The following is a 27,361-nucleotide window of genomic DNA, read 5'->3' as shown; positions in this document are numbered from 1 at the left end:
TTAGGTTAACTCACACTTTTAATCAAGAAAATAACTTACATCCGCATTATTTTTTTAAAAAACAAAATCATCAGTCCATTTACAATATAACTTCAGTCTTTTTCGTCATCAATGCAAGATTCAACAATTTCCCTTAGGTTTGGATTCTCCATTGCTGCAGCTATCCTTTCTTTGTCGTTGATTTGTTTATTTACTGTAAAAGTACAAATTTCATTAGCAAGGTGCTCATTGCATTAAAGGGTGCTGCGTCTTTACAAAAATTTACGTGTAAATATTACTTTTCAGGAGTACAAGTGTTAAGACACTGGTGTATTGGAAAAGTTGATGAAAAGCATGTGAAACATAGATCAAATGTGCTGATTTATCACCAAATATCAATTTAGGTATTAATTCACACTATCTTAAGAAGAATTAAAATCTAAGTTCATATAATGTGTTCAGAATATACTACTTTCACTCCATTTTCCTACACCTGCTTCCTTTTTCTGGTGAAAGTTTCAGCCATTGATGAAATAAGGGCAAACACATTGCATGGACTTACTGCTGGAGAATGATGAGTGTCATGAGGCACTACATTTCCTTAGTGCTTTTGGAAGTGAAACATTCACGATCTTGTGCAGAAACTAACCATCTTTAACATGAAAATATGAAAGCTGTTTTACATGTTTGCCTCTGTAGCTGAGCTGTGATGTTCTGATTAAGTTGTGGAGGACCCAGTTTCAATTCCTGGAACTGCCAGGGATTTCCTTGGTTGGGGGACTGGGACAGGATGCATTCAGTCTTGTGAAATCAATCAATCGAGGAGTTACTCAAATGAGAATCAATGGCTCCAAAGTCTGGAAAGCTGACAGCAGCCAGGAGAAAGATTTGCTGACCCCATGCCTCTCCACATAGGATAAAGTTGTCATCAAACTGAAAGTGGTTTGAACAGTACAGTGCTTCACTAGGAATAGCCCTATTGGACCTTGGAGCTGATCTCCCCAGCCAGTTCTATGGAGTCCTACATCTTACTGTGGACTAGAAACCATAGTGCAATTGGGGCAAAGGTAAAAGAAGTGATAAGTGACACACAAAATTCCCATGACTGACCAGGGACTGAACACAAGATCTTTGAATCCACAGTCTGGCACTTTACCACTGAGCAATGAATCCCTCCATACCACATCCAAATGAAGCAATACGGCAGAGTATGACGTGGTGACCAGTTGACATCATATGATCCTCTAGGCCTGATCGAGGAGTTAACTAGTTATTTACTTTACGTATGTTTGCAACAATCGATGGAGTCAATTTGTGAACTCTGTGTGGGTCGTCGTTCAAATTTTCTTCTCAGCTTTCTGTGAATTATGCACTTACTCATTCCCTAACCAAGTAGCTTTGGCTTACATTGATCCCATGGAACTTCATGAATTAAACTACACTACTGGCCATTAAAATTGCTACACCATGAAGATGATGTGCTACAGACACGAAATTTAAGCGACAGGAAGAAGATGCTGTGATATGCAAATGATTAGCTTTTCAGAGCATTCACACAAGGTTGGTGCCGGTGGCGACACCTACAACATGCTGACATGAGGAAAGTTTCCAACCGATTTCTCATACAGAAACGGCAGTTGACCGGTGTTGCCTGGTGAAACGTCGTTGTGATGCCTCATGTAAGGAGGAGAAATGCGTACCATCACGTTTCCGACTTTGATAGAGGTCCGATTGTAGCCTGTCACGAGTGCGGTTTATCGTATCGCGATATTGCTGCTCGCGTTGGTCGAGATCCAATGACTGTTAGCTGAATATGGAACCGGTGGGTTCAGGAGGGTAATATAGAACACCGTGCTGGATCCCAATGGTCTCTTATCACTAGCAGTCGAGATGACAGGCATCTTATGCGCATGGCTGTAACAGATCGTGCAGCAACGTCTCGATCCCTGAGTCAATAGATGGGGACGTTTGCAAGACAACAAACGTTTGCATGAACAGTTCGACGACATTTGCAGCAGCATGGACTATCAGCTCGGAGACCATGGCTGCGGTTACCCTTGATGCTGCATCACAGACAGGAGCGCCTGGGATGGTGTACTCAACGGCGAACCTGGGTGCACGAATGGCTAAACGTAATTTTTCGGATCGGATTAATCCAGGTTCTGTTTACAGCATCATGATGATCGCATCCATGTTTGGTGACATCGTCGTGAACGCACATTGGAAGCGTGTATTCATCATCACCATACTGGTGTATCACCCGGCATGATGGTATGGGGTGTCATTGGTTACACATCTCGGTCACCTCTTGTTCGCATTGATGGCACTTTGAACAGTGGACATTACATTTCAGATGTGTTACCACTCGTGGCTCTACCCTTCATTCGATCCCTGCGAAACCCTACATTTCAGCAGGATAATGCACGACCACATGTTGCAGGTCCTGTACGGGCCTTTCTGGATACAGAAAATGTTCGACTGCTGCCCTGGCCAGCACATTCTCCAGATCTCGCACCAATTGAAAATGTCTGGTCAGTGGTGGCCGAGCAACTGGCTCGTCACAATACGCCAGTCACTACGCTTGATTAACTGTGGTATCATGTTGAAGCTGCATGGGCAGCTGTACCTGTACACGCCATCCAAGCTCTGTTTGACTTAATGCCCAAGTGTATCAAGGCCGTTATTATGGCCAGAGGTGGTTGTTCTGGGTACTGATTTCTCAGGATCTATGCACCCAAATTGCATGAAAATGTTATCACATGTCAGTTATAGTATAATATATTTGTCCAATGAATACCCGTTTATCATCTGCATTTCCTCTTGGTGTAGCAATTTTAATGGCCAGTAGTGTAGATTAAAATTTTTACAACAAATTTCAGTCTGAAATTGACTTTTCCTAGGTTCATGAAGGTAACTTGGACTTATACTCCTTGATATTTATAGGTTATATCTATTTCCATTTATTACTTATCAATTGTTTCATTAAACACTAACAATTTTCCCAGCTATTTATGCACAATGCAACGCTATTCTGGTGTTCAGACTTCCCTATGTACAAAGCATCATCTGCATACAAGTTTGCACAGTTTCAAATGCCATCCATCAGATCATAAGTATACAGTAGCACCTTCATGGGCTGGAAAGCTGACCCCGTGCTCCTCCATGTTGCATCCAAGTGATGCTGTATATGGCAGATGATGAGACAGCAGTTGATTTCCTACAAAGGAGATTTTCATTCCACAAAATGATCACTTCATTTAAATCTCTCTGCTTTCATAAGAACTTTCTAACATGGCTATTACAGTGAGTCTTTCCAGTCCTTCACAACTTTGCTCCCCAGATACATGGCTATAGCATATTCAGCAATACTCTTGCATTTTATCAACTGACATCACAATTTCTTCCCCAGTGATGACTTGGATTCTTACTGCGTTTTCTAGGCAGAGATATTTACTTACCTTTCTTAACATATCTCTCAACACCCGAAGTCATTTATGCTATAACATTCCTATGGTCACTGAGTCTCACCCCAACATCAACTAAATAAAAAGATCAGGTCCATTAGTTGCCAGGGTATCTGAGACATTACCCCCCCCTTCCCTCCCTGCCCCCCCCCCCCCAAATCCAAAAAGAAGTCAGTTCTCCTACTGACTGCTCAAGTTAATTTTTAGACAAGAGGTTCAGAAGAAACTTGTATGAATCTCTTTCCCCAGTAAGACACAACAGTCTTTCACTCGCAATCTGATATCTCCATCTACAACCATGGCATGATCATTAAATTTATCAATGATATTCTACGAGTTTTCTGTGAAGCATTCTGTCACTATATCTCCTGAGGCATGTGGCCTATAAAAAAGTATGTGTGTGACCTCCCTTTAATACTTAACTCCACACAGATTATTTATCATTTGGAATCTGCAAGAAGAACAATGGTTGTGAGATATCATTTATAGTGGTACACTGAATGCCACGAATGGTGTTTTCAATACTGGGAGAAAGTATTGTTGAATGGGTGTACACGATGTCACTCTCATGTGGGTGGGTGTGGATCTAGCAGAAATGTAGTAAAAAGGGTTTATCTTAGTGTATTGTGTTCACAATGAAATTTAGGGGAGATAGTGTGATAGTCTGGAGTTGTTTCCCCTGATTTATGCTGAGACTTATTAGTTTTAATTGATGACATAAAAAAGTAGTACTATGCAGCCACAGCCATTGAAAGTGGAATAATCATGCTCAACTACTTGTATAAAAAGCTGATGCCACATAGTCATTGGAAAATCCTAAGGAAATGTAACTGTCTCGTGAAACATGTATCTTACAAAATCCTCATTCAACCTATTCTTCAGCATAGCTTGTCACTGTCTGTGAGCCTTACAAATTAGGACACTCAAACACCCTGACACAAGCCCCATCAGACAACTTTTGTGTACACTAGTGTGTTGATTGCATCTCTCATCTATCTGTTCACCATGTTTTAGCCAGATTGGAAATAGTGTACAAATTCAGATCATGAGATCATGCTGGAAAACCTCCGGTGTGGGTTAGACACTAATAACACAAAAATTAGGTTCTCCGCACTATTAGTTACACGGCTACTTCTGAAACAAACAACAATGAATGTGCAGTGATTTGGCTCCTTCGTGTATATTAATATGGAGAAAATAGAGCATAACTGCAACTGCCTTAGAAGATTGTACTTACTTTCCCCTTCTGTAGAATGTGTCCCTTCTTTTATGCTGATATCCAGTTTGAATTTTTCTGTAAGGTTCCTTTCCAGTTTTATGCGAATACAAAGGCCTATAAGAGTAGCCAATGAGCAGTGAGGCACAGTAGGAATAAACTCAATATGAACTGAGTACACATCATTATCTGGACTAGATTCAACCTAAAACAAACAAACAAAAATTGTATCTTTAACTGACTTTTCATTCAAATACCATAAATAGTCCCATTGCAGGACGAAGAAAAGCCCTAGGTAAAATGGGAATGAATGAATAAATAAATAAATAAAAATGCAAAATAAGAGAACAAGACGTCTTTGAAAGTGTCGAATGTTTAGCAAATAAGTACAGTGTTATTAACTTTTATCCTCAATAGTTTTCCTCCTTCCATTTCTCAGCATCCACTTATTTTCTTTTCAGCATTATTATTATTATTATTATTATTATTATTATTATTATTTGCATTAGGTGTTATTCAGCTGTCTCAGATCAAGGCAGCTATATCCAAAACACCTGTTTACTTTCTCTTAAACACTATAATATGAACCACCTGAATCAGTCTAACTAAACAAATTACATCTGAAGCATTTACTAATTAAATATACTATATCTGAAGTATTTACTCTCCTCCAGCACTTCTCTCTTGCCATGTATCTACAATACTTATCCTTCTAAACACAGTCTATAATCCTATAAAAAATCTCTACCTGCGTTAATAACAAATAGCCTTCAGAAGAAGACTAAATTAATCACAAACTAAATCTATATTCTTATATGAATAAAGCATGCACATTATGCATGAGTAAATTTAGCTCCTGTCCTCCGCATCAGTACCAGGCTGATAAAGCCAATAAAAATTTGTAAGGTTTTTGCTGTCAACAACTGAGTGAGATTATTGTAAAGAAATGGCCCTCAAATGTGATGAATGATGATCTTTATCCCCCTCACACCTCCTTATTCATTACTGCAGGAGCTGATGCAAAGCTAAATATTTTTTGCTAGACATATGGGTACACTTCGAAATCCACACTTCTTGTGTTTACTGCCAGATCACGTTGTGTAAATGCCACAATATTTCATGATGGCAATTTACTCATATAATTCTCCTATTCAGATGGTAGAGGGGATGTAGATGGAGTTATCCTGTTTCCAGGCCTTATTTCTGCACATAATTTGAGAGCTTAATATCCATTCACTGCTGATTTGCTCTTAGTAACTACAGCTGTAGTAACACCTTTAAGCCCCCCTTACACCAAAGCAAACAAGCAAATTTGCAGCAGCGAAACTGCTGGTTGTCAGTTCTTCATTGAGCCATCATAAGAAATTCACAGCCTCTCTGCTTTAGCACTTGCAATACAGAAAGCTTAGGTCCACTATGTTGTCTACTCTTGCTGCTGTTGAAACAATTTGCACGAGTGATGGGTAGTCTGAAAAGAATGTAGTGTTGCTGATGAAAGAATACACACACGCTTCAACGATCGAAGAGATTCACAGTGTAAATGCCTAAGGAAAAGAAATATGACTGGTAGGAAATTGCTCAAGCACTCCAAGATCCTACAGGGAATGTGAGAAAGATGATAAATTCATTGTGTGCTTGCACCAGGTGAGAACGGAGCAAATAAGGAGCAGCTTTGTAATTCTTTTTAACATTAAAAAGGAAAAGCACAATAAATTTCCTTGAAAGTAAACAAAAGCAAATACGTATCTATTATGTCAATTAAAATTAAAAATATACACAAGACATCATTCTCATTGCTTACGTTCATGGTACCTGCAATAATGTGGTTGATTTATCACTGTTATGTTAGAGATTTCTGACAATAAATAAAAATGGTTTACTCAGGATTACACTACCTGCCCTCTAAAGGTGTTACGTGCACTACCTCCACGCAGTTCACATTTACGAACAGACTAAGACATCTAAATTCTTCCTTTCTTATGGCAAGTTCTATGTCCCTGTTCTCCATCATGATTGTAATGTGCTGTACGGAATAAGTTTTGCAACTTTACTGGTTATGCTTCGGCATTCACTCCCATGCATTCTCACCTGTTCGCTCCAGTGTAAATGCTTATTCACAGTTACAGGTCACTGTTGGTGTGCACAGGTGAATCCTTTGTGTATTGACTGTGAATGTGCATTCACCTGTGTTCACTCTGATGTAAAGTGGTTTTTACATGTGCAGGTGGATGTGCATACACATGGTATGCTTGTGCTGAGGCATCTGCCTTTGCAACTGATTTTTCGTAGAACAGAGGAAAATGAAATGGCTGGAAACACTGTAAGTTGCTTAGCTTTGAAGATATTTCTTGACAAAATTTATGCGTCGTCATATGCAGTTTCTGAGTCTTCTGTTCCTCCAAGAAAGCTAGGCATTCCTATCATCACACCAGACATTTGCCTGAACACTTGATGAAATACTTGTGAATCTGAGTATGATGAGCCTCAATCACGAGCATCCAGGCTCCATTTCCACAGGTTCGCTTCCCCTTATACCCAAGAACTGTGTACCTGAAGCTCTGAAAACTGGAAAAGGTGCATTGGATTTGAGACATACAGATGAACTATCAGATGCACAAACTGAAGGTGAGTATCTAGGCAAATGTTCTTCCATTTCAGCATTCATACTATTTCACATTTTTCACCTTTATTTTACCTTTCTTCTAGAAGTTCTCTGAAGTCTACGTTCATACGGCCATGGACTTGATATGACATCTTTCCTGTAACTGCACGAATGGTGCATTTCAAAAAAAGAAAATAATCGCCAACTGAGTTTCAACATTATGAGGATACTCCCTGCCTCACAGAACTACAAACAATGGAGTATTTTGTTCACGTTTGGTTCTGCACTTGCCACATAGTGAGCAAATGATAAAACCATGGTTATACCAGCATTCCACTTTGTCCAAATTTATTGTTGCCAACAACAAGTAACTTCAATGAATGCAACAAATATATTGGTAAGGTTTATGCCGCAGCCTCACAACTGGTGCATCACAACTCACTGCTCGCCAGGAGCCTTATGCCACAGCCTTGCTACTTGCCGGCAGTGATTACCCTGCAGGTTTTCACATAGCTAGCAGAGTCAAACATGGCACTGCTGGAATGTTCTTGAAGTAGCCAATCATGGCTCAAGTGTCAGGATATGCGGTTATGGGCACAGTGTGAAACACAAACCAGCTTGATATAATTGGCTGACGAGGTTTGTTGTGAGTAATTGTGCTGCAGATTAAATGACTCACTGATCTTGTTGCATCATTGCTGGTCCATACCAGTGAGCAGCAAGGTGACAGCATAAATGCACCATTAGAGAACATACCAATGAAAGTGACAGCAATCCACCTTTAGCTTGCACCTCATAAATTATGAACACACCCTTAATTATAGAAGAAAAACTTTAAAAATATACATAGAGCAGATAAAGAAAAGCTTATTAATATTTTTGGGGAAATTTAAATTTATACACATCTGAAGAAATAGCTATATCACGCCAGAATGAATTTTTACTCTGAAGCAGAGTGTGCGCTGATTTGAAACTTTCTGTCACATTAAATTTGTGTGCCAGACTGGGCGTCAAACATGGGACCTTAGACTTTCACAGGCTAGCGGTCTAGCAGCTGTGCTATCCAAAGATGATGTACAACCCACCCTGCTTGACTTCCACCAGTACCTTCCTACCTTTCAAATTTCACAGAAGTTCTCTTGTATACCTTGCAGGACTAGCACTAATGGAAGAAAGGATATTACGGAAACATGGCTTAACTGACTTACATGAAATGTTGCAGACTGACATCAGCTACCCATGTGGCACTATTTACTAGTCCATTATATATGGTTGTTGTGCACGTATCATGATTGCAGTCACAAGACCAACCATAGTGCCAACATACAGAGCTCTCAAAGGTGGGGGAAAAAAACAGCTGCCTGATGGAATGCTGCTAAGCATGGGCCTTGGCGTAATGTGTCGTCTTCACTGGGAGCAAATCGTGGAAACTGGTAACTGCTGTTTCAGTAAATACAGTTTTTTGCCATGTGTACCTTCATGGACACACTAATAATGGAATCCTAAAAAAGAATTTGTGGTATGCAACTTTTTTTATCAAATACCATAGTATGCCCAGTGGATATACAACACTCAGCAATGACAGACTTGATGGTTTGCAAAAGATGAGTACAGCATTGCTGTTCCACACAACATTCTTCCATGGGATGTGTGGTCTGACCTATACAGGATGACAGGATGTCCCACGAGGAATGGGCAGTATTCAGGGATATGAAAGGAATGATCATTCAAAGCAAAAAAGTCTGGTAAACATGGGATAAAAATTGCATACCTTAACAGTTATGAACACTTCGTCTCTAATACTGTGAAACAGATATCATCTACTGCAACCTCTTTGCTTTCTGTATTTTGAGAGGTGGTAATACATACCAAAATGGGGATAAAATGTCCAATAAACATGGGCTACAAAGTGCATACCTTAAGAGATATGAGCACTTGTTTATCTCTGTACAGTGAAAAACAGCTCTTCTACTAAAGAAGTGCTCATAGCTCTTCAGGTATGCATTTTATAGCCCATGTTTACTAGACCTTTTGCTTTGAATACTCATCACATCCCTGAATATTGATATTCCCCCTGGGACACCCTGTCTAAGCAATACCACACTGGCAATGTATTTTATATACTCCAGACTTTCACAATAATATACTGTTGCTCACTGATTGAAGAAAGTCTGTGGTCTCAGATGGTGGACAAAAAATGACTTATAATTTGTAATTTCTGGAGAATGCTGCCTACCTTGTGCAAGATGCTGCTTACAAATAAAAGAAAAACTACGGATTTTCTTGATTTACTGCTCTCCTCATCCTGTTGCTGATTTTCTGCTTTAACTGATAGTACCCAATCGATCTGCCAAGCAGAGTATCCATTTTACCTGATGAATGCTCTTGGAAGAGTTAAGGCAAACTCTCAGCATCGGAAACCGTATGTGCTGTATGTACAAGTGTCTTAAGTATATTCATGAATATGGTTGTTGTAAAAACTCAACCTGTCCACACCATGGGGCTATACTATGAAATTGCCATCAACATATCTCGTATCTTCATAAAAAGCGTTGGTTTTAGGGTCACTGATTCCGGAGCTCTCTCCTCAAAATCCTCCGTAAACTAGTTGGACACCAAGGGAGAAAGGGAGTTACCTTCTGGTGACCCCATAAGTCTGTTCAAAAATTCCTCATTAAACATAAAAAAGGTTGAGGTAAGAGTATGCTATTCTGGGCCTGTGATGTCCACGTGAAATTCACTGCCAGTCAGTGCCAGAGACTCTGCAAGTGGTAACCTTGTAAAAAGTGAGTCTACATCTCAACTGATTAAGTGATCTGAGTTGCTTACATGAAGTACTTCAAGTCTGTTGATGAAATCTGCTGAGCTACATATGTGGTGTGAACATTTCCCAACAAATGTAATCAATAAGAGAGTAAAATGTTTACGTACATCATATGTAGGAGCACCAATTATTGCTTACTATTGGCCGTAAAACTAGATCTCTTTATGAATTTTAAGAATATCATGCATTCTGGATAGAACACAACTATGTTGTCTTTATCTTTTGATGATAGCTCAAGGTAACTAAGAATAATTCATGAGTGCTGATGTATTTCATTTTGCTCATCCTCTAGGGTTACATTTGATTTCTGATAGGCATGGTCACTTAAAAAACCATACAGCTTATAGACACAGAGGCTGCAATATAACAGTACTGTAACATTACTCTTATGGGCCTTGAGTATCACTACATCTGGGTCTTCTCAGAGAATGTGTAATGCACCCTAACTACAGACGTTATGTTGCTTTGTATTTGAGAAAATTTCACAAGCACACAGAAAGTCACTTGTCTAGTGTCTTTTGCAGCTTCCAATGAAAGGTGTCACACAGCTTCTGCAACAACACTGACCAAACTTATCAAAGGTGGTGCTTCAATTGTTCGAGATACTGACCACACTACTCTAGCACTGTCTGCTGTGGCACAAGGTGATCAAATTTTGGTATCTGCATGCTTATAGCCTTGTTCGAACTTAGCACAGGTTTCACAGTCAATCCATTTCCAGGACAGCTGAAAAAGATATGCCGTCATCTGTAGATGTACATCGTACAGTTCTTCTGAAATGACATATAAAGTTCTTCTTGTATGTTGATTCTTTTTTTCTTTCTATCTCTCTTTTATTGCAATTTTTTATTTTCCTTTTTAGCAAGACTGGCCTTCTCTGTGGTCTTTGTTACACTGATGATCTTGATGATGTGTCCCACTCTAGTAAATTTTGTTATTATTATGTCTTGGTTGTAACATATCATTAAAAAAAGACTTATGGAACTTAGTAATTATGCTTGCTAATTGTGTATCTTGTCGATCCTTCTAACATTTGTTTTCAGCTTGCTGTGTTGTCTTCCTTGAGAACAAACATCTCATGAGCACAAGGATGTCAGCAAGTTTAAAATATGTCTCCCGTAGACACTAGCAAACCTGTGATAACAGTTTCAATTTCTCCACATGTGTTCACAACCCACTTATGTCCCCCTATAATACATGAGTCATTTATCAGTAGTGTTTCTGCTACACCTTTTCTCTTCTGTTAAGAGGACTCATGGTTACACTCAAGTGGAACACAATGAGCAGGAATTCTAGTGTATCTTATGGTCTTTACATTTTCTTGACATTAAGTTTCCTTTTAGTTTTCACCTCCTGGTTCAATGAAGTTGATTTAGACTGAGACACATTGTTTTTAGTAATCTCCATTATAATGCTATTTCTACCTTAGATGCTGGAGCTTTGCTGATAACTGGAGCTGGTCTGGAGGTGGCACCACACTCTTCCATTACTTTGTTTATGGAGTTGCATTTGTGTGGAAGAACTTCTCTCCCCATATTTACCTTACCATTACCACAATGTTGCAAAGGTATGGTTCAAAAGATTTTTACTTCTTTCTCATGTCAGTGTATGGTGTGTGCTTTATCACCTTGAATTCCTGGATTTTCTTTTCTTTTAGCAAGACAGTACACCCCCTTGTCCACACTGAGTGTCTACCAAAGTAATTAAAACAGAAGTTAGGGTAGGTGCACGGCTGAATTTCAAAGAAGGTAGCCAGACTTTAATGTGTAACAATGGTGGTGTTGAATTTCTGGCACTTGAAATGCCTGATGCAGTTTGAAATGTATAAGCTTACTTTCAGTTTTATAAATCCAGCTTTAATATAACCTGACCATGAATGTAAATACAGCTGCTTGTTCCTTAACTTTCCATTTACTCATTGCACAACTTGTTCGTTGGCCAACTCCTCCTAAAGCACTGCATTGCCGATGTGGATTGTGTCACTGCATGCTATCATCAGTTTTCTGTGATTAAGGGCAAGGTTCAGTTCCATTACAATATGGCACTCCCCCAACTGTTTTGATCCCCAGTAGCTTGGTGGCTTGCTGCAATTTGTCATTTCTACAAGTAATGATTTTACACAGTCAGATAAACAGATTTTTGGGACCAAGCTAAAGTTTTGAAGCCATTTTGAATACAGTGGTTTCTTCTCAGATATGCATTCTTCTCTTCTAATCACAATACATACATTTTGACACACTGGGGGTGCCCTGTTATAGTAGATTGTATTCACCTCTGGAGGAAGTCTACTCAGGAGGACTATTTTTGCAAGTTCACTTTGTTGAAGCGTGCTTTTATTGTCCATCAAACCATCTCACTGCTGGTGATTTTGTGGGTGCCATCATATACCCACAAGCAGCTACAGATTAAAAACTCCACCCAGTCCTACTTGCCTGGGTAAGCCTTACACAAATGGGATGCAGCAGGTACCCAAGAGGTTGGCCTCTAGCAACTGTTTCACCTCAAAGTCATCAGGAGGTGAAAACTAAAAGGAAGACACCATCAATACACAGCACATGACTGAGGTCGAGTGGGTTTTCTTAGATGTTTGCACCATCCTTGCTGCTGCAGCTGACAACAAAACATACACCAACAAGGAATAGATGAACTGCTCACTTATACTATGGGCAGTGCATCAAACAGTGAGCCTCCACACATCCTTGGCCACCATGTCATATCACATGGAATGCCCCCCTAGATGTCTCCAGTATATAAAGGAATAAGGTGTCATCAACAATGACAACTATAGTATTCCGTGTGTGTGTGTGTGTGGGGGGGGGGGGGGGGGGGGCGCACACGCACGAGAAGCAGTGGGGGCAGGGGCACACAACTACACTCTGTATCTAACTCTCAGCTAAAAGCTAACACTACAACAATAGACTATGTAATGGATTTGTTTCACCTGTGGGATGCACTGGGGTTGGTTTTTGTCTTAGTCTAGATACTTGGCTTTTCGACTGGCCATTGTTGTGATTTTGGACTTTTAACTCGGATCTTGTATTTGAGGGTATTGTACAAATACATCATGTCGTATCCACAACACAACAGTGACAAAGAGGATTTAGCAAGCTAATGTGATTCAAGATAGATGCAGCATTGGCGGGAAAACAACAATGATGATGGAAATACATCAACAAGGAACTACAGCTTCAGCAGATGACCATAGCAAAAATTAGCAATGTCACTAGCCATGGCACTGCCTACACTGACTAATACAGCATTTGCATCTTTTCTGAAATGGAGTACAACTGAGAACTATAGCAATGTCAACTGCATCACTGCTTCACACACCCATCCAGATATCCAGAAATTTCTATTTTTAGCATTGCCATCACAGGACATACTGTGTCTATGGAGGAAATTGTGCCCCCAAGAGGATCTGGATAAACTGTCTTTTAAGAGAACAAGTGAAGTGTTGTCGAATTATGACACAAAAGGTCAGCCCTTCTTCTTATGCCTCTCAGTTTATAGGTGCATGACACAATAAAATGAATCTTACTGTGAATGGACCACTGAGCCAAATGATAAATAGGAACACCCGGTTCAGCAAACCACGAATTTGCCAGGTCAGGTGATGACAGGCACACAGAACAGCCCATGAGATAACCAAAGGCATGGCATCTCCATCACATACAACAATGCAAACAGCGGTCTTACAAATCAGACTCAGTATCTTCTCAAAACTGTAAACAGTTCTCCTGTTCATTCCTCACAGAATCCTTTTCCTTCTCTTCCAGACTGTTTTGAGCAACATGAAAAATAGCACTGTTCTCTTAAAAATGCTGTTTGTTTCTTCCATATGAAAAATGGTAATGTCCATGTTGTGTGCAGTTCATGCTGGAAAGGCAATAATTGCATACAGAGCAGAAATAGCATGACGCATACAGTACAAATGTTGTGCAATCCTTTGATAAACCATAGACACTGACTGATTTTCAGATTTTGAAGACAACACACTTTATAAAGTAGATATGGGAACATCAGTGTCTTACATTAAGTGCAAAAAATACTTGACACTAGGTATGAGAGTATTATAACCACATAATAATCACATCATATCTTACAGTAGCCAAATGCTATCCACAAGCAAAAAAATTGACATTGATGTTATATTTAAACTGGATGCAAAGAAACTGTCCTTTTTTCCATAGATTCCCTGGAAGCAAAAAACATATTCATATTAGATTTCTTCCCAACATGGTTTCAAAACTGATGAAAAAGTGAATCTTTTTTTCAATTCTTGTGCCATTCAACGTGGTGGATCAATTTCACTCATATAGCTTCCAGTGATAGGCATTCCTGCTGGTGGTGGTGGTGGTGCATTAACCAAATGGTTTTCTATGATTATCTGAAGACTTCAAAGCAGCAAAAGCACGAGTCATTGGCACCTACCCTACCCAGAACATCTGTTTTCTATGCTAAAAGGTGGAGAATATTGCTGAGGGACTGACTTTTTGAACAATCATCTACAAATTCCACTGCATCACACCTCCTAGTAGTTATAGTTCAAAACCACTATTTGGCCTAGAGAAATACCACTGGTTATCTTTTGGCATTTCAAGTGCCCTTGCCACCTTATAATGCTACTTTCAACAGTTGTTCCAGAAAATCCCAGCATTTTCTTCAATTACAACAATTATTTCTGGCAATCCTTAGTTGGAACCACAATCCACCAGAAAGCCATTAATACTAGCTACTGAGATGTCACAGTACAGAGGTGGGTAGTTCTTTTACGAAAGCAGGAAAATGGGACTGAACATTCCATAACCTTTATCTTGAAAACACTAAATTCTGCCCAGTAGAACTTCTCTCAATTTGTGAAAGGGGCCCTATTTCAAGTCCACATACTGAAGAAAATCTACACGTACCTCTATGGGGTACAATTTCACCTGGTAATGGACTACATACCGTTGCTAGCTTCGTCCAGCATTCAATCACCACTGCCACGTATGATGCCTCAATTTTTGCAAAGGGAGACATTAATCGATAGTTGTAGCTGAATCCCAAAAGGATGCCAACCTCTGCAAAGTTTTTAAATGGACAAAAATGGGTTGGTGATGAAGTAAATTTTATGTGGTTATCTGTAATAAAATAAAAGCCTTTAACTTATAAATCCAACAACAGAAAAATTAACATTATTAAAGCTTTCTAAGATGATCTCAGGAGTGATGTTTGTTATAGACAAACACAGTTATCCTTCCCTTGATTGTTTCCCAAGTTAGGTCAGCCTTGCAACTGACACCTTTTCTGATGTCCTGTGCAGAGCTATATATTTCATAACAGCAGCGACCCTACAGCTTCACTGACAAATGCAGGTAGTAGTGCAGACACTGGCAACTTCCAATTCTGTACAGGCATTGGTTTTCTTAATACGCTTTTAAGTGTTGAAGCAAATGTAATAGTGACTGGGTGGTTATATGGTCTCCTAGATCTATTTCACAACACCATACGGGATAGGATTCAGTGTTTTTAGCTCCGATATCTTCCTTTCTTCAAGGTATACACTCTCTACTCCAGACAAGGTGAGCCCCAGAACAATTAACACACTTTGTAGCAGATGAACAAACAACTTCATCGTGGGCAGCTTTAACACATTTGCTACAAGTGGCTTGTCCCGTACACAATAGTGCAGTATGCCAAAAGCGCTCTGGGTTGGGGACATTAGGCCTCACATTTAAATGAATGAAAGTTGCCTTTATATGCTCTGGACATGTTGTACTATCAAATATAAGAACAAGGACATCTGCCCACAACATCCCTGAATGACACAACACCTTGCATGTACTTCAAGGTGGTGTCTAGCTCTGTTTCGATGGCATATTCCCCGAGGTATTCAGATCCTATCATTTTTACATGCAGGAGACTGGAGTACGTTCAGAATGAACAGCCTGGTTCTCCACTGTGCCCACTGGCAAGCAATAGGCATGGGTACTGAACACTCTGTGCCCATCAATATCAGCACACCCTATAAGTTTTGTCATCTTGGCTACCTGGCCCCAAGGGAACATGTGCATGTTGAGTTTTCTAGTATAGTTCTACTCAAAAATTTCCATAAGTTTGTTGCCAACACAATACAACATCAGAAACAACTGTGAGGCCTTGATACAAGTTTTTGACACTAAGGTCCTCCAACACAAAGCAATCTTTAATAATACCACCACCACCTACGCTTTCTCTCAGTTCCCCCTTGTGACACTACAAGTGAATCTGCACATGCATATCAGGATTAGACTTTCCTGTTTGTGTTGAGACATTGGTTGTCAATTTTGAGTTACGACTGTGAATGCAAAATATGTACTGAAACTAGGTGGTTGCACTGTCATTAAAATCTTATTGGTTTTAGTGTAAGTGCCCAGTTTTTCAATCACTTTAATTTTTTTCTTTGAAGTGACAATTGGCTACTCTACGTCTCTAAACTGGAAACTTGCATGAGCAGCTGACAAATTATGGTGGGAACAAAAACGTGTCCGGTTCACTGCACAAATTGTTCCAATCAAAATAATACTGTACACCCTCCAGTGAAAAATTCACACCATCATATCAAGATTTAGTCTCATTCCTGTATCATCAAGAATGATCTTTATCAGAAATTCAGAAAGCAACATGGCTATCGCACAGGCACCTCAGTGTGTATGATTGACAGCATAGCCTGTTAGCCTAGAGTTGTAGTTTGTTGTCAAACCTTAACGCTTATAACGACATGTAACATCTTGTCATTTATGCCATAATTACAAAACATGAAACCCGAAGGAATGGTTATCGCGAGGTATCATTATCTACTTACTCTTACACAATCTTCATCAACAACATGCAAATCTTCCAGGGTGGCTGGCTTCTCAGGATCCCGAATTGTCTTTATGTGATCTAAAAAAAGAGAAGTCAGTGGTAGAGAGGCAATTAATAATTACTGCAACCAAGATTGCACACAATCGTAAGGGTTATTCAATGAGGATTACCGAACAAGAAGTAATATTTATAAAACCTAAACTGATTGTGTGTAATTTAATTAATAACTAATACTGACACAGATTCGAGAGGATGCATATCAAGGATTGGCTGCGACGGGAAAATGCTGACCTCAATTATTTGGTTGGTTGGTTTTGGGGTTTGGTGGGGGCTGAACATCGAGGTCATCAGTCCCCAGTTCCAAACAGACATACTTGTAAAAGGCCTATACAGTAAAAGCATAACCTCTGCACCCCGAGGGAGGGAACACCAAGGGGTACGGAGCTAAAATGAACACCGCAGAAACACAAAATAGAGGACACTTAAAAAGAACAGAGCAAATAGTTGGCTAGAGTAAAACATAGAGGACACTTAAAAGGAGCAGAGCAAATAGTTGACTAGAGTAAAACAGACTACAGTGGTTGATGGATCAGGTAACTACAAATGAAGAACCTCCAGCTGGAAAGCGTTGATAGAGGTACCAACACAACTTGTTATCATAAAAGACACCATTTCAGTATCCAAGTCACAATTAAAAGTTGCTGGAGTGGGTGTAGCCTGAGAAATCATGCGAGAGCACCTACACTAGAGCGAGTGATAAAACTCAGCTGCACGGATAAAACGTAAAACTGAGTCAGCTATAGAGGCATCGTCACCTAGAATTAAAGGAAGTGCAGCTGGTAAATTAAAGGACTGCCGCAAGGGGGCTAAAAGGGGGCAGTCCACCAGAAGATGGACCACTGTCAGCCCTGCATCACAGCGACACTTGGGCGGGTTCTCATGACGAAGGAGACAGCTGAGGGTCAACCGTGTATGTCCAATTCGGAGACGGCAGAGAACAACTGAGTCCCTACGCCTGCCCCTCATGGACGAGTTCCATACGGCCGTGGACGACTTGACCATGCGGAGCTTATTTGGCGTGTTCAAGACAGACCATTCAGAGCTCCAGACATCACGGACCTTGCGATGCAGAGCTGACCAGAGGTCTCTTTCCATGAGACCAAGCTCCAGGGGTGGCGAAGTGGTGGCCTGCTTGGCCAACCGCTCGACATGTTCGTTTCCTGGAATGCCGATGTGGCCCGGGGTCCACACAAACGTCGCTGAACGACCACACTCGGCAAGAGCAAAAACAGCATCTTGAATACCGCACACCAAAGGGTCCCGAGAAAAACACTGGTCGAGTGCTTGCAATCCACTCAGGGAATCACTGCATATGACAAATGACTCCCCAGGGCAGGAGGAAACGTGAGCGAGTGCACGATAAAGAGCAACCAGCTCCACAGTGAAAACATTGCTCCCACAAGGCAGGGAATGCTGCTCAACGCAGTCACCGTGGATGAAAGCAAACCCAGTACGTCCATCGACCACAGAACCATCAGTGTAGACTACATCTGCATCGCAAAATGAGGCAAGAAGAGCCAGGAATTGTTGACGAAGACTGGCAGGTGGAACGGAGGACTTGGAGCCGCAGGACAAATCCAAGCAAAGCCGCAAGCGAGGGAGGGACCAAGGAGGGGTAGAAGAAGAGGGCCGGAAGGATGGAGGAAGGGGAAAGGACTCGAGTGATGAGAGAAGGGAACGGATGCGGACTGTGATCGGGAGACCCGACCTAGGCCGCCATCGTGGGGAGGGGAGTGCAGAAGATGGAAAAAGGAGCCTGGGGTTTGGGTGGACGGGCGAGGCATGGACGCGGGCGATGAATGACACAAGCAACTGTTGTCGGTGGAATCCTAGGAGAGGGATTCCAGCTTCTACAAGAAGGCTAGTCACCGGACTAGTGCGGAAGGTACCTGCCGCCAGTCTGACCCCACAATGGAGAATCGGGTCGAGAATCTGAAGGTGCTGCTGAGTCGTACGCCACACTCCCGTACTCGAGACGGGACTGGACTAAGGCCTTATAGAGCTGTAGGAGGGTTGTTCGTGCAGCCCCCCAAACGGTGTGGCTGAGGCAGCGAAGGATGTTGAGGTGCCGCCAGCACCGTTGTTTAAGCTCGTGAAGATGAGGTGTCCAAGTGAGCTGAGCATCAAACAGCATGTCAAGGAAGCAATGCATCTCCTCAATACGAAGGAGATCATTGACAAGGTAGAGCTCTGGATGGAGGTGGGCCATGCCACAATGACAGAAATGCATCATTCGGGTCTTAGAGGTTGAGAACTGAAAACCATGGTTGGATGCCCAAAAATGTGCCTTACAGATAGCTCCCTGCAGCCACCGTTCAGTGACACTGATGCTTGGGGAACTGTAATAAAGACAAAAGTCATCGGCATATAGAGAGGAACAGATCGATGAGCCCACCACAGTCTCAAGACCATTAATCGCCACCAAAAAGAGGGGAACACTGAGAACCGAGCCCTGTGGGACACCGTTCTCCTGAATATGAGCAGAGATAAAATTTGTGCCAACTCAAACCTGAAAGGAGCGATTCGAGAGGAAATTCCATAGAAAAGTCAGAAGTGGACCCCGTAAGCCCCATTCGTGCAGTGTAGCAAGGATATGATGGCGCCAGGTGGTATTGTACACCTTCCGAAGATCAAAGAAAACAGCAACTAGATGTTCTCGCCGAGTAAAAGCTGTACGAATAGCTGACTCTAGCAAGACTAAATTGTCGATCGCTGAGCGGCCCTGACGGAAGCCCCCCTGTTGCTGGGCTAGGAGGCCCCGAGCTTCAAGAATCCACATGAGCCGTCGACTCACCATCCATTACAGGAGTTTGCACATAACGTTGGGAAGGCTGGTAGGGCGATAGCTATCAACCACCAGCGGATCTGCATCAGGTTTCAGCACTGGAATGGTAATGCTATTCTGCCAACGAGTTGGGAAAACGCCCTCCGTCCAGATGCGGTTAAACAGGGTGAGTAATTCACCCTGACAGTGCGCCAATAGATGGCGAAGAAACTGGTTGTGAATTCGGTCTGTACCTGGAGAGGTATAGGGGCAAGCTGTAAGGGCACTTTGGAACTCCCATTCACCAAATGGGGCGTTGTATTGTTCCCAACGGTGCTCGCGAAACGACAACTGCATACGCTCATCCTGCTCTTTAATGGCGCGGAATTCTGCTCTGTAGCCTGCTGTTGCGGAAATATGAGCGAAGTACTCTGCCAGCTTTTCGGCGATGGCGATTGGGTCAGTACAAAGTGTACCCCGAAGAGAAAGGCAAGGGACAGACGCATGAGGGCGAAAGCCAAAAATGCGCCGAACCCACGACCACACCTGAGATGGGGAGGTGCGAGAAGCTAAGGTGGCAATATATCGTTCCCAGCAGTCCTGTTTGCTCCGCCGGATTAACTGCCAAGCCCAGGCCCGCAGCCGTTTATAGGCAACCAGATTCCCTAGGGAAGGATGACACTGGTGTCGTTGCAGGGCTCGCCGGCAGTCCCGGATAGCTTCTGCAATCTCTGGTGTCCACCAAAGGACTGACTGACACCTTACGGTACTTGACGAGCAGGGGACAGTTGCCTCAGCAGCAGAAACAATGGCCATAGTGACCTCGTCCACGGCCAAATCAATGCCACCAGGAAGCGGAGCAATGGTCATAGTAGCCGAGGTGTAGGCTGCTCACTCAGCTCCACGAAGAGTCATCGTGGCAGCTGGTCAAGGGGTTGGGATTGAAAAAGAGAAACCAGGATAGGAAAGTAGTCACTACCACAGAGGTTGTCGTGGACCCTCCAACTGCGGTATGGAAGAAGACCTGGGCTACTAAGAGAGAGGTCAATGGCCAAGTATGTGCCATGAGTCAAGCTACAATATGTGGGAGCACCAGTGTTAAGGAGGCAAATGTCCTGCTGTGCCAAGAGAGCCTCAACATTCCTACCCTGGCCCAAGATCTGGGCCCCACCCCATAAAGGGTGGTGGGCATTAACGTCCCCCAAAAGGAGGAATGGCGGGGGAGCTGGGCAAACAAGGCAGCTAGGTCGGCAAGAGGGACAACCTCATCCGGGGGAAGGTACAGGTAACAGATGGTAAGCTCCATTCCTGCCCGGAATCCAACAGCCACAGCCTCGAGAGCCATGTGAAGTGGCACTGGGGCCCTAGGAACAGTGGCAAGAACATAAACACACACACCGCCAGACACCCTGTCGTATTCTAAATGGTTCTTATAGTAACCCCGGTAGCCACAGAGGGAGGGGGTCCGCCGAACAGGAAACCAGGTTTCCTGTAGGGCCAGACAAGTGCCAGGGAAGCAGCACAAAAGCTGTTTCAACTCAGCAAGGTGGTAGAAAGAACCACAGTAATTCCATTGAAGGATAATGGTATCTGACTGTGAAGACATGAAAGAACCTGTAGGAGGGGGAGGGGGGGGGGGGGGGATAGGTTATGCCTTAGAAGCTCTTGCCGCCAGCCGCCACCGATTACGAAGTAGCCTGATCAACTTCCATAGGAGCTGCATGTCGAGCAAGATCTAGCTCCTGAGGGGACGCTAGATGCTTCACATCATCTTCAGGTGCAGTGGTAAAATCCTTTTCTGTCTCTATGTCCTTCTCGTTTTGCTTTTTCTTCTTTTTGGTAGGGTCCCGTTTGTCCCTCGGTCTATCAGGCTGGGTGGGCTTTTCCGACCCAGTCTCATGGACCAAGGAAGACCTGGAAGCCCTACGGCCCAAAGGTGGTGGCTTTTTCAGCCACTGGCTGACATCTGGAGGGGCAATAACCATGGAAGGGAGGGCACCAAGCGATCCCTTCCGCACGAGGGGAGCCGGAGGAGGCAGGCAGTTCTCTGACGCAGAGGTGGGGACTGAAGTCCCCAAAGAAGGAGGGGTTGTAACTCCCGATGTTGATAACAGGGGAGCAACGAAAGAGGGTGTTCCCACAACTACCTGGGGGGCAGGAATAGACGGCCAGGTTGGAGGGCCCACAAAAAGCGGCCGAGCTTGGGGGCTCGTCGCCAGGGACGGTGACATCGAAGCTGCTGCAGTAAACGTCGATGAAATGCGCACAGGGTGAAGGCTGTCGTACTTGAGTTTAGCCTCTGTGTAGGTGAGCCTGTCCAAGGTCTTATACTCCATAATCTTCAGTTCTTTTTGATAAACCGCGCAGTCTGACGATCAAGGTGAATGTTTCTGTCTGCAGTTGACACAAACAGGGGTGGGAGGCACGTCCACAATCCCGACAGGTAGGGTTGGCGTCACACCTTGATGACATATGCCCAAACCTCCAGCACTTAAAGCAGCGCATGGGAGGAGGGACGTAAGGCTTAACATCACATCGATATATCATCACCTTGACCTTCTCGGGCAGGGTGTCTACCTCGAAAGCCATGATGAAGGCGCCTGTGGCGACCCTACTATCTTTAGGTCCCCTGAAGACACGTCGTACAAAGTGGACAACGCAGCATTCCAGATTTGCACGAAGCTCATCGTCAGACTGCAACAACAGGTCATGATGAAAAATAAGTCCCTGAACCATATTGAGGCTCTTATGAGGCGTAATGGAGACTGCAACATCACCGAGCTTGTCACAAGCAAGCAATGCCCGTGACTGTGCTGGGGATGCTGTCTGTATGAGGACTGCTCCAGACCTCATTTTAGACAGGCCTTCAACTTCTACAAACTTGTCCTCTAAATTTTCCACAAAAAACTGAGGCTTTGTGGTCAGAAATGAGTCCCCATCTGTTCGGCTGCAAACCAGAAATCGAGGAGAATACGTCTCACCAGGTAATTTAGACCGTCGTTCCTCCCCTGGTGTGGACAGGGAAGGGAACAATTGGGGGTCATACTGTAAAGCATTGAACTTTCCTTTGTTAGAGACTCGTGCTTGCGCACTATTCGTATTTCGTTTCATGGTGGTCCCACGAGCAGCTAGGGGAAGGAATGTCCACCCAGACAGAGCCCCGCTTGCCTGGGTAAGCCTAATACAACCGGGAGGCGGCACGTTCCCCAGAGGTTGCCCGCTAGCAACTGTTCTACCTCAACAGCCATGCGTCTCCTTTGCGCGCAGCACACCTTGAGATTGAGGGTTTTTTTTTTTATAGAGGTTTATACCATCCTCGTGACCCAGGCAGTTAAGCCAAGATCCCCAGGCTCTGTACCGTACAACGTTCCACTGTCGTGCCTTACGGTGGTCGTTGAAGCACGCTCAGAGCTTACGGTACTGAGGACTGGTGGCGCTTCCCAGTCCCCAGCTCAGGGACCCCGGGGTAACCAAGCCCGTACCCAGCAACTAAATGCTGAGCCCCCTGAGGGGTCAATTATTTGAATTCTTATTTTTTCCCCTCCTCTCTTATTTCAACAAGGCATGTTGTTCTTTATGACAATATGAGACATTGAAATTAAGGTGGAAAGGAGAAAGATACAGATACATCACTCACATCCCTCTTGACAGAAGAGACAATTATCATTAATTGGACAATAAAAGTTCATTATCAAATTCAAGATATTGGATGAAAGCAAAATATCACAACAACTAACTCTCAAGAATCATCTAGCGTATGTACAGAGAATTAGGAGATAGGAGATGCAAGAAGCTAGCTTACTAAATCAATCTTCTAGAAATTCTACATAGCCTTTAATGGGGGGAAGTCAACTACCTACTATTGACAAAGTAAAGAGTCTCACTCGTTCTGGACAGATATTTGGGAAAACTCTAAAAGCTTCAACAAGGAAGCTCAGTGGTTGAATAAAGAACAAAATGCAGTTAGCAATATCTCTTTGGCTGGGGAGACAGTGGGTATCATTAACGAAACATATGCAGCAAGCAGTTAAAAAACTGGTACTTCAAAACCCCTGGAATTAATAAAATACAGTGTGTTTGGATTACAAAAGTGACTCTAGTGCATTTGCTTTTAACTCCAGCAGTAAATCATGTTTCCAACAAGGATGAAGAGCTCCCTATGTGGCTGACCTCTGATGTAATCTATTTACTTCATACAAGTGGTGACAACAGATTACATGTATATAGTATCTGGTCAGTCTCCTGGACAAAATACCTCTGCAATTACGACTGTGCCTTGCAGGCAGCCTAGTTATAAGATACAAAGGCGTTCCCCCTTAGAGGTGTCTGCTTTCCTGCTCAATGCACGCACACCACTGAACAGTGGTGCTGTCATCACAGACCTATTCCTTCATCCACAATCATGACATCGCAGGCATAGCAAACTGCCTGTCTATATAGAAAAGGGCACAACTGCCGGTAGGCTGACAAGCTGTCATAGCAGGATGTGGATTTCTGTGTTTGGAAAGAGGAGATAGTAGTTTGGATGCTTAAGGGAGCTGCGAATGTGGGTGGCATAACTGACAAGCTGTTGTTGGTGCCCGATCCGCAATGGAGGTACTCAGACTCCACAAGTAAGCAGTTCACACGACTAGTTCAAAAAGCTCCTGTCACAAGTCGAACCCTGCAGTGGTGTATCGGATCCAGTATCTGCAATGCTGAGGGTGATGCCGAACTGTATGAGATACTCCCATAATCAAGATGGGATTGTATCAGGGTTTTGTAAAGCTGCAGAAGGGTAGTGTAATCTGCAGCCTAGGTGGTGTTACTCAGGCAGCTAAGTGTATTGATGTGCAGCCAGTTCTTTTACTTAAGCTGGTGAAGATGGGGAATCTACATCAACTGAAAATCGAAGACCAGTCCTAAAAAGCGATAAGTCTCCACCACACTGAGTAGTTGCTCCTCGAGGTAAAGTTCTGGTTGTGGGTGAACGGTACAACTTCAACAGAAGTGCACGACGTTAATCTTGGCGGCTGAAAACCAAAAGCCATAAGTGAGGCCCCTTTTGTATGGCATCTTGCAGTCAATGTTCAGTGACACCTGCACTAGACAAGTAATAGTAGAAGCAAAAGTCATCAGCATACAAGGAGGGTGATACTCAGAACTCCACAGCTGCTGCTAGACCATTAGTGGCTACTGGAAACAGGGGTACACTCAGTACAGAGCCCTGAGGACCTCAATCTCTTAGATATGGGGAGTACTGTGGGAAGCACCAGCTTGGATCCAGAAAGTGCAGTGCGAAAGAAAGTTCTGAATAAAAATTGGGGGCGGACCGCGGAGACTCCACTCGTGTAAGGTAGCGAGGATGTGGTGTCGCCACATGATGTCATAAGCCTTTTGCAGGTTGAAAAAGACAGCTATAAGGTGTTGAAACTGGACAAAAGCTGTTCGAATGGCAGACTCCAGGTAAACCAGATTACCAGTAGTGGATTGGCCTTGATGAAAACCACCCTAGAACGGAATCAGAAAAACCTTGAGACTGAAGGAACCAACACAGCCATCGGTTAGTATGTGTTCACGCAACTTACAGGGAACATTGGTGAGACCAACTGGAAAATAACTGTCCATCTCTAGAGGGTGCTTACCTGGTTTCAGTACTGGGACAACAATGCTTTCTCGCCATTGCAATGGGAACTCACGCTTGCTCCAGATGCAGTTAAAGACAGCAAGGGTATGACGCTGACAATCCACCAAAAAAGGTGCTTGATCATTTGATTGTAGGTGCGGTCCGGTCCTAGGGCTGTATCAGGACAGTGGTTCCCACTCACAGAATGGACCATTTTATGGCTCCAGGTGGTGTATAATAAAAGATAATGGGTTTTGCTCTACACACTGTTTTAGGGCATGAAAGGCAGGTTGCTAATTGTCAGACAAAGAGGCTCGAGCATAATGCACAGCAAAATTTCGCGGCATCTGGGTCAGTGTAGACAGCACCATTCAAGGTAATACAAGGTACTAGTGCTACTACCGCGCTAGCCCTTAACTAAAACTACAATTACCTGTGTAGATGTTACTGGCATGAACATTTGTCACGTCGCAAAAAAAAAAAAATTAATGAAGAAAGAGGAATATTATAGAACGACACAAATCTGCTCTAGCAGAACTGCTTATTCGTGGATAACTTTTTACTTCGTTACACTGCGATGCAGTGTTTCCATGATCGTTATTTGGCTTCTCCATTAATGTACTACCTTTGTTCTATCCAATTTTCCAACTTACAACACCAGTTAAGCACTTTGACTACAGTGAATACAACCTGCTGAAGGCGAGTTTAGCATTTTATTGCTAACCATAGACGGACGTTGGCATATGGTCTCAAACAATTGCAATGCCATGGTTGCACACTAATGTTCTACACTCTACAGAGTGGCACGATCACAAAGACCAAGCAGGTTGGAAAATTAATATTGAAAAATGGCTTAGTACTCTTCAAGCAACCAATATAGTTATGCATGCCCTATTTGGAGCATATCATGCATGGCAGCTCTATCTGTTTCATTCAATTTAAGTTTCAAAATCAGAACCAAATGATGCAATTTCGTCTCGCCTGAAGAGAATTCGAAGATGCTGCCCTACTGTGTGGTCTGTACGGTCAGTCGTATTTTTTGGAGGTTATATAAGTAATCCCATTTACGTCACTGTTATTTCAAAGCTCACAAAATCTTACCGTAAACAATTTCCTTGAGTTGTTCGGTGGATATTTCCGGTGCAAATTTCGTTGTCTGCTTGGGCACATCATTCTGTTGTCCTTTTGCTCCTTCCACGGTGTTTAGTAAACCTTCTGTATTGGCTCCAACACCAAGCAACGCTTTAGACTTCTGAATTATGGATAACAACATCATACACAACAAAACAATAACACATTCCCCCCCGCTGCTATTACAGTACGCAGTTTCCAAACAGGCAAAGTTGGGCACGTCAAGATATCGCATTCGGTCTGTGACATCGACATCGCTGGACCTGTGACAGTGTGGCTTAAAGTCGGGTTTCCAAACGCGACAAAAGTGACGCCATTCGTCGCCGAGACACGGAAAAGTCAAAATCACAGCGAGTGTAAAGAGCAGCAGTAGCCGAGTTTACTTGGGCATGAAATACACACTCGTACATGTCCCCACTACCACTCGTGTAAGAAAACTTACTTGTATGAACTACCTACTTGTACACTGTCATGCCAACTTAGGCGTAAGTTACGAAGTTGTAACGCTTGTAATTTTATCACACGAAATCGCTTCCACCAACATCGCCGACGAGCTTCAATAACTGCCGATAGGCGGATCTGCTCTCGGACATTGCACAGCACACGACTTGGACCATTTATTTTTGTACGTGAAAAGTTAGCGTTGCGACAAAGGAATAGTCTTAGTTTTCAAGTAAATAATTAAATAGTTCGTAAAGCGGCAAACTGTTCTTAAACCATATGATAGAAATGTCAGTTTAACATTAATCAATTCCGTATAAACACATATTTGTGATGAAGTAACACAGCATCGTCTGACGGGAGGTACAGAATCGAAAGATGTTGTAACACGCTAAGAAACAGAACAGTCAAAATTGTAAAGGTACTTTTTATTTAAGGATAATGATAATT

General features: G+C 42.8%; 1 protein-coding gene across 1 annotated transcript; it reads right to left on the bottom strand.

The window, feature by feature from the left end:
- On the bottom strand, positions 1–26,879 carry LOC124721779 (cytosolic iron-sulfur assembly component 2A-like). The gene is made up of 4 exons (XM_047246893.1): positions 26,441–26,879; positions 16,909–16,988; positions 4,681–4,864; positions 1–193 (listed from the first exon to the last, which is right to left on the bottom strand). Exons 1-4 carry the CDS (start codon positions 26,703–26,705, stop codon positions 93–95), a joined length of 630 nt encoding a protein of 209 aa, XP_047102849.1. The 5' UTR covers positions 26,706–26,879; the 3' UTR covers positions 1–92.
- Between the last annotated feature and the right edge of the window lie 482 nt (positions 26,880–27,361).

The sequence above is a fragment of the Schistocerca piceifrons genome, chromosome X (genome assembly GCF_021461385.2).
Source record: "Schistocerca piceifrons isolate TAMUIC-IGC-003096 chromosome X, iqSchPice1.1, whole genome shotgun sequence".
Taxonomy (NCBI): Eukaryota; Metazoa; Arthropoda; class Insecta; order Orthoptera; family Acrididae; genus Schistocerca; species Schistocerca piceifrons.
This window is presented reverse-complemented; position numbering and strand designations above follow the sequence as displayed.

Coding starts and splice junctions, on each gene's coding strand:
- LOC124721779 (XM_047246893.1), bottom strand. CDS start 26,705: ATGCGATATCTTGACGTGCCCAACTTTGCCTGTTTGGAAACTGCGTAC. Junction 4,865..16,908: donor TTGATGAAGATTGTGTAAGA/GTAAGTAGATAA, acceptor TGTTTGTTTTAG/GTTGAATCTAGTCCAGATAA. Junction 194..4,680: donor ACATTCTACAGAAGGGGAAA/GTAAGTACAATC, acceptor GTACTTTTACAG/TAAATAAACAAATCAACGAC.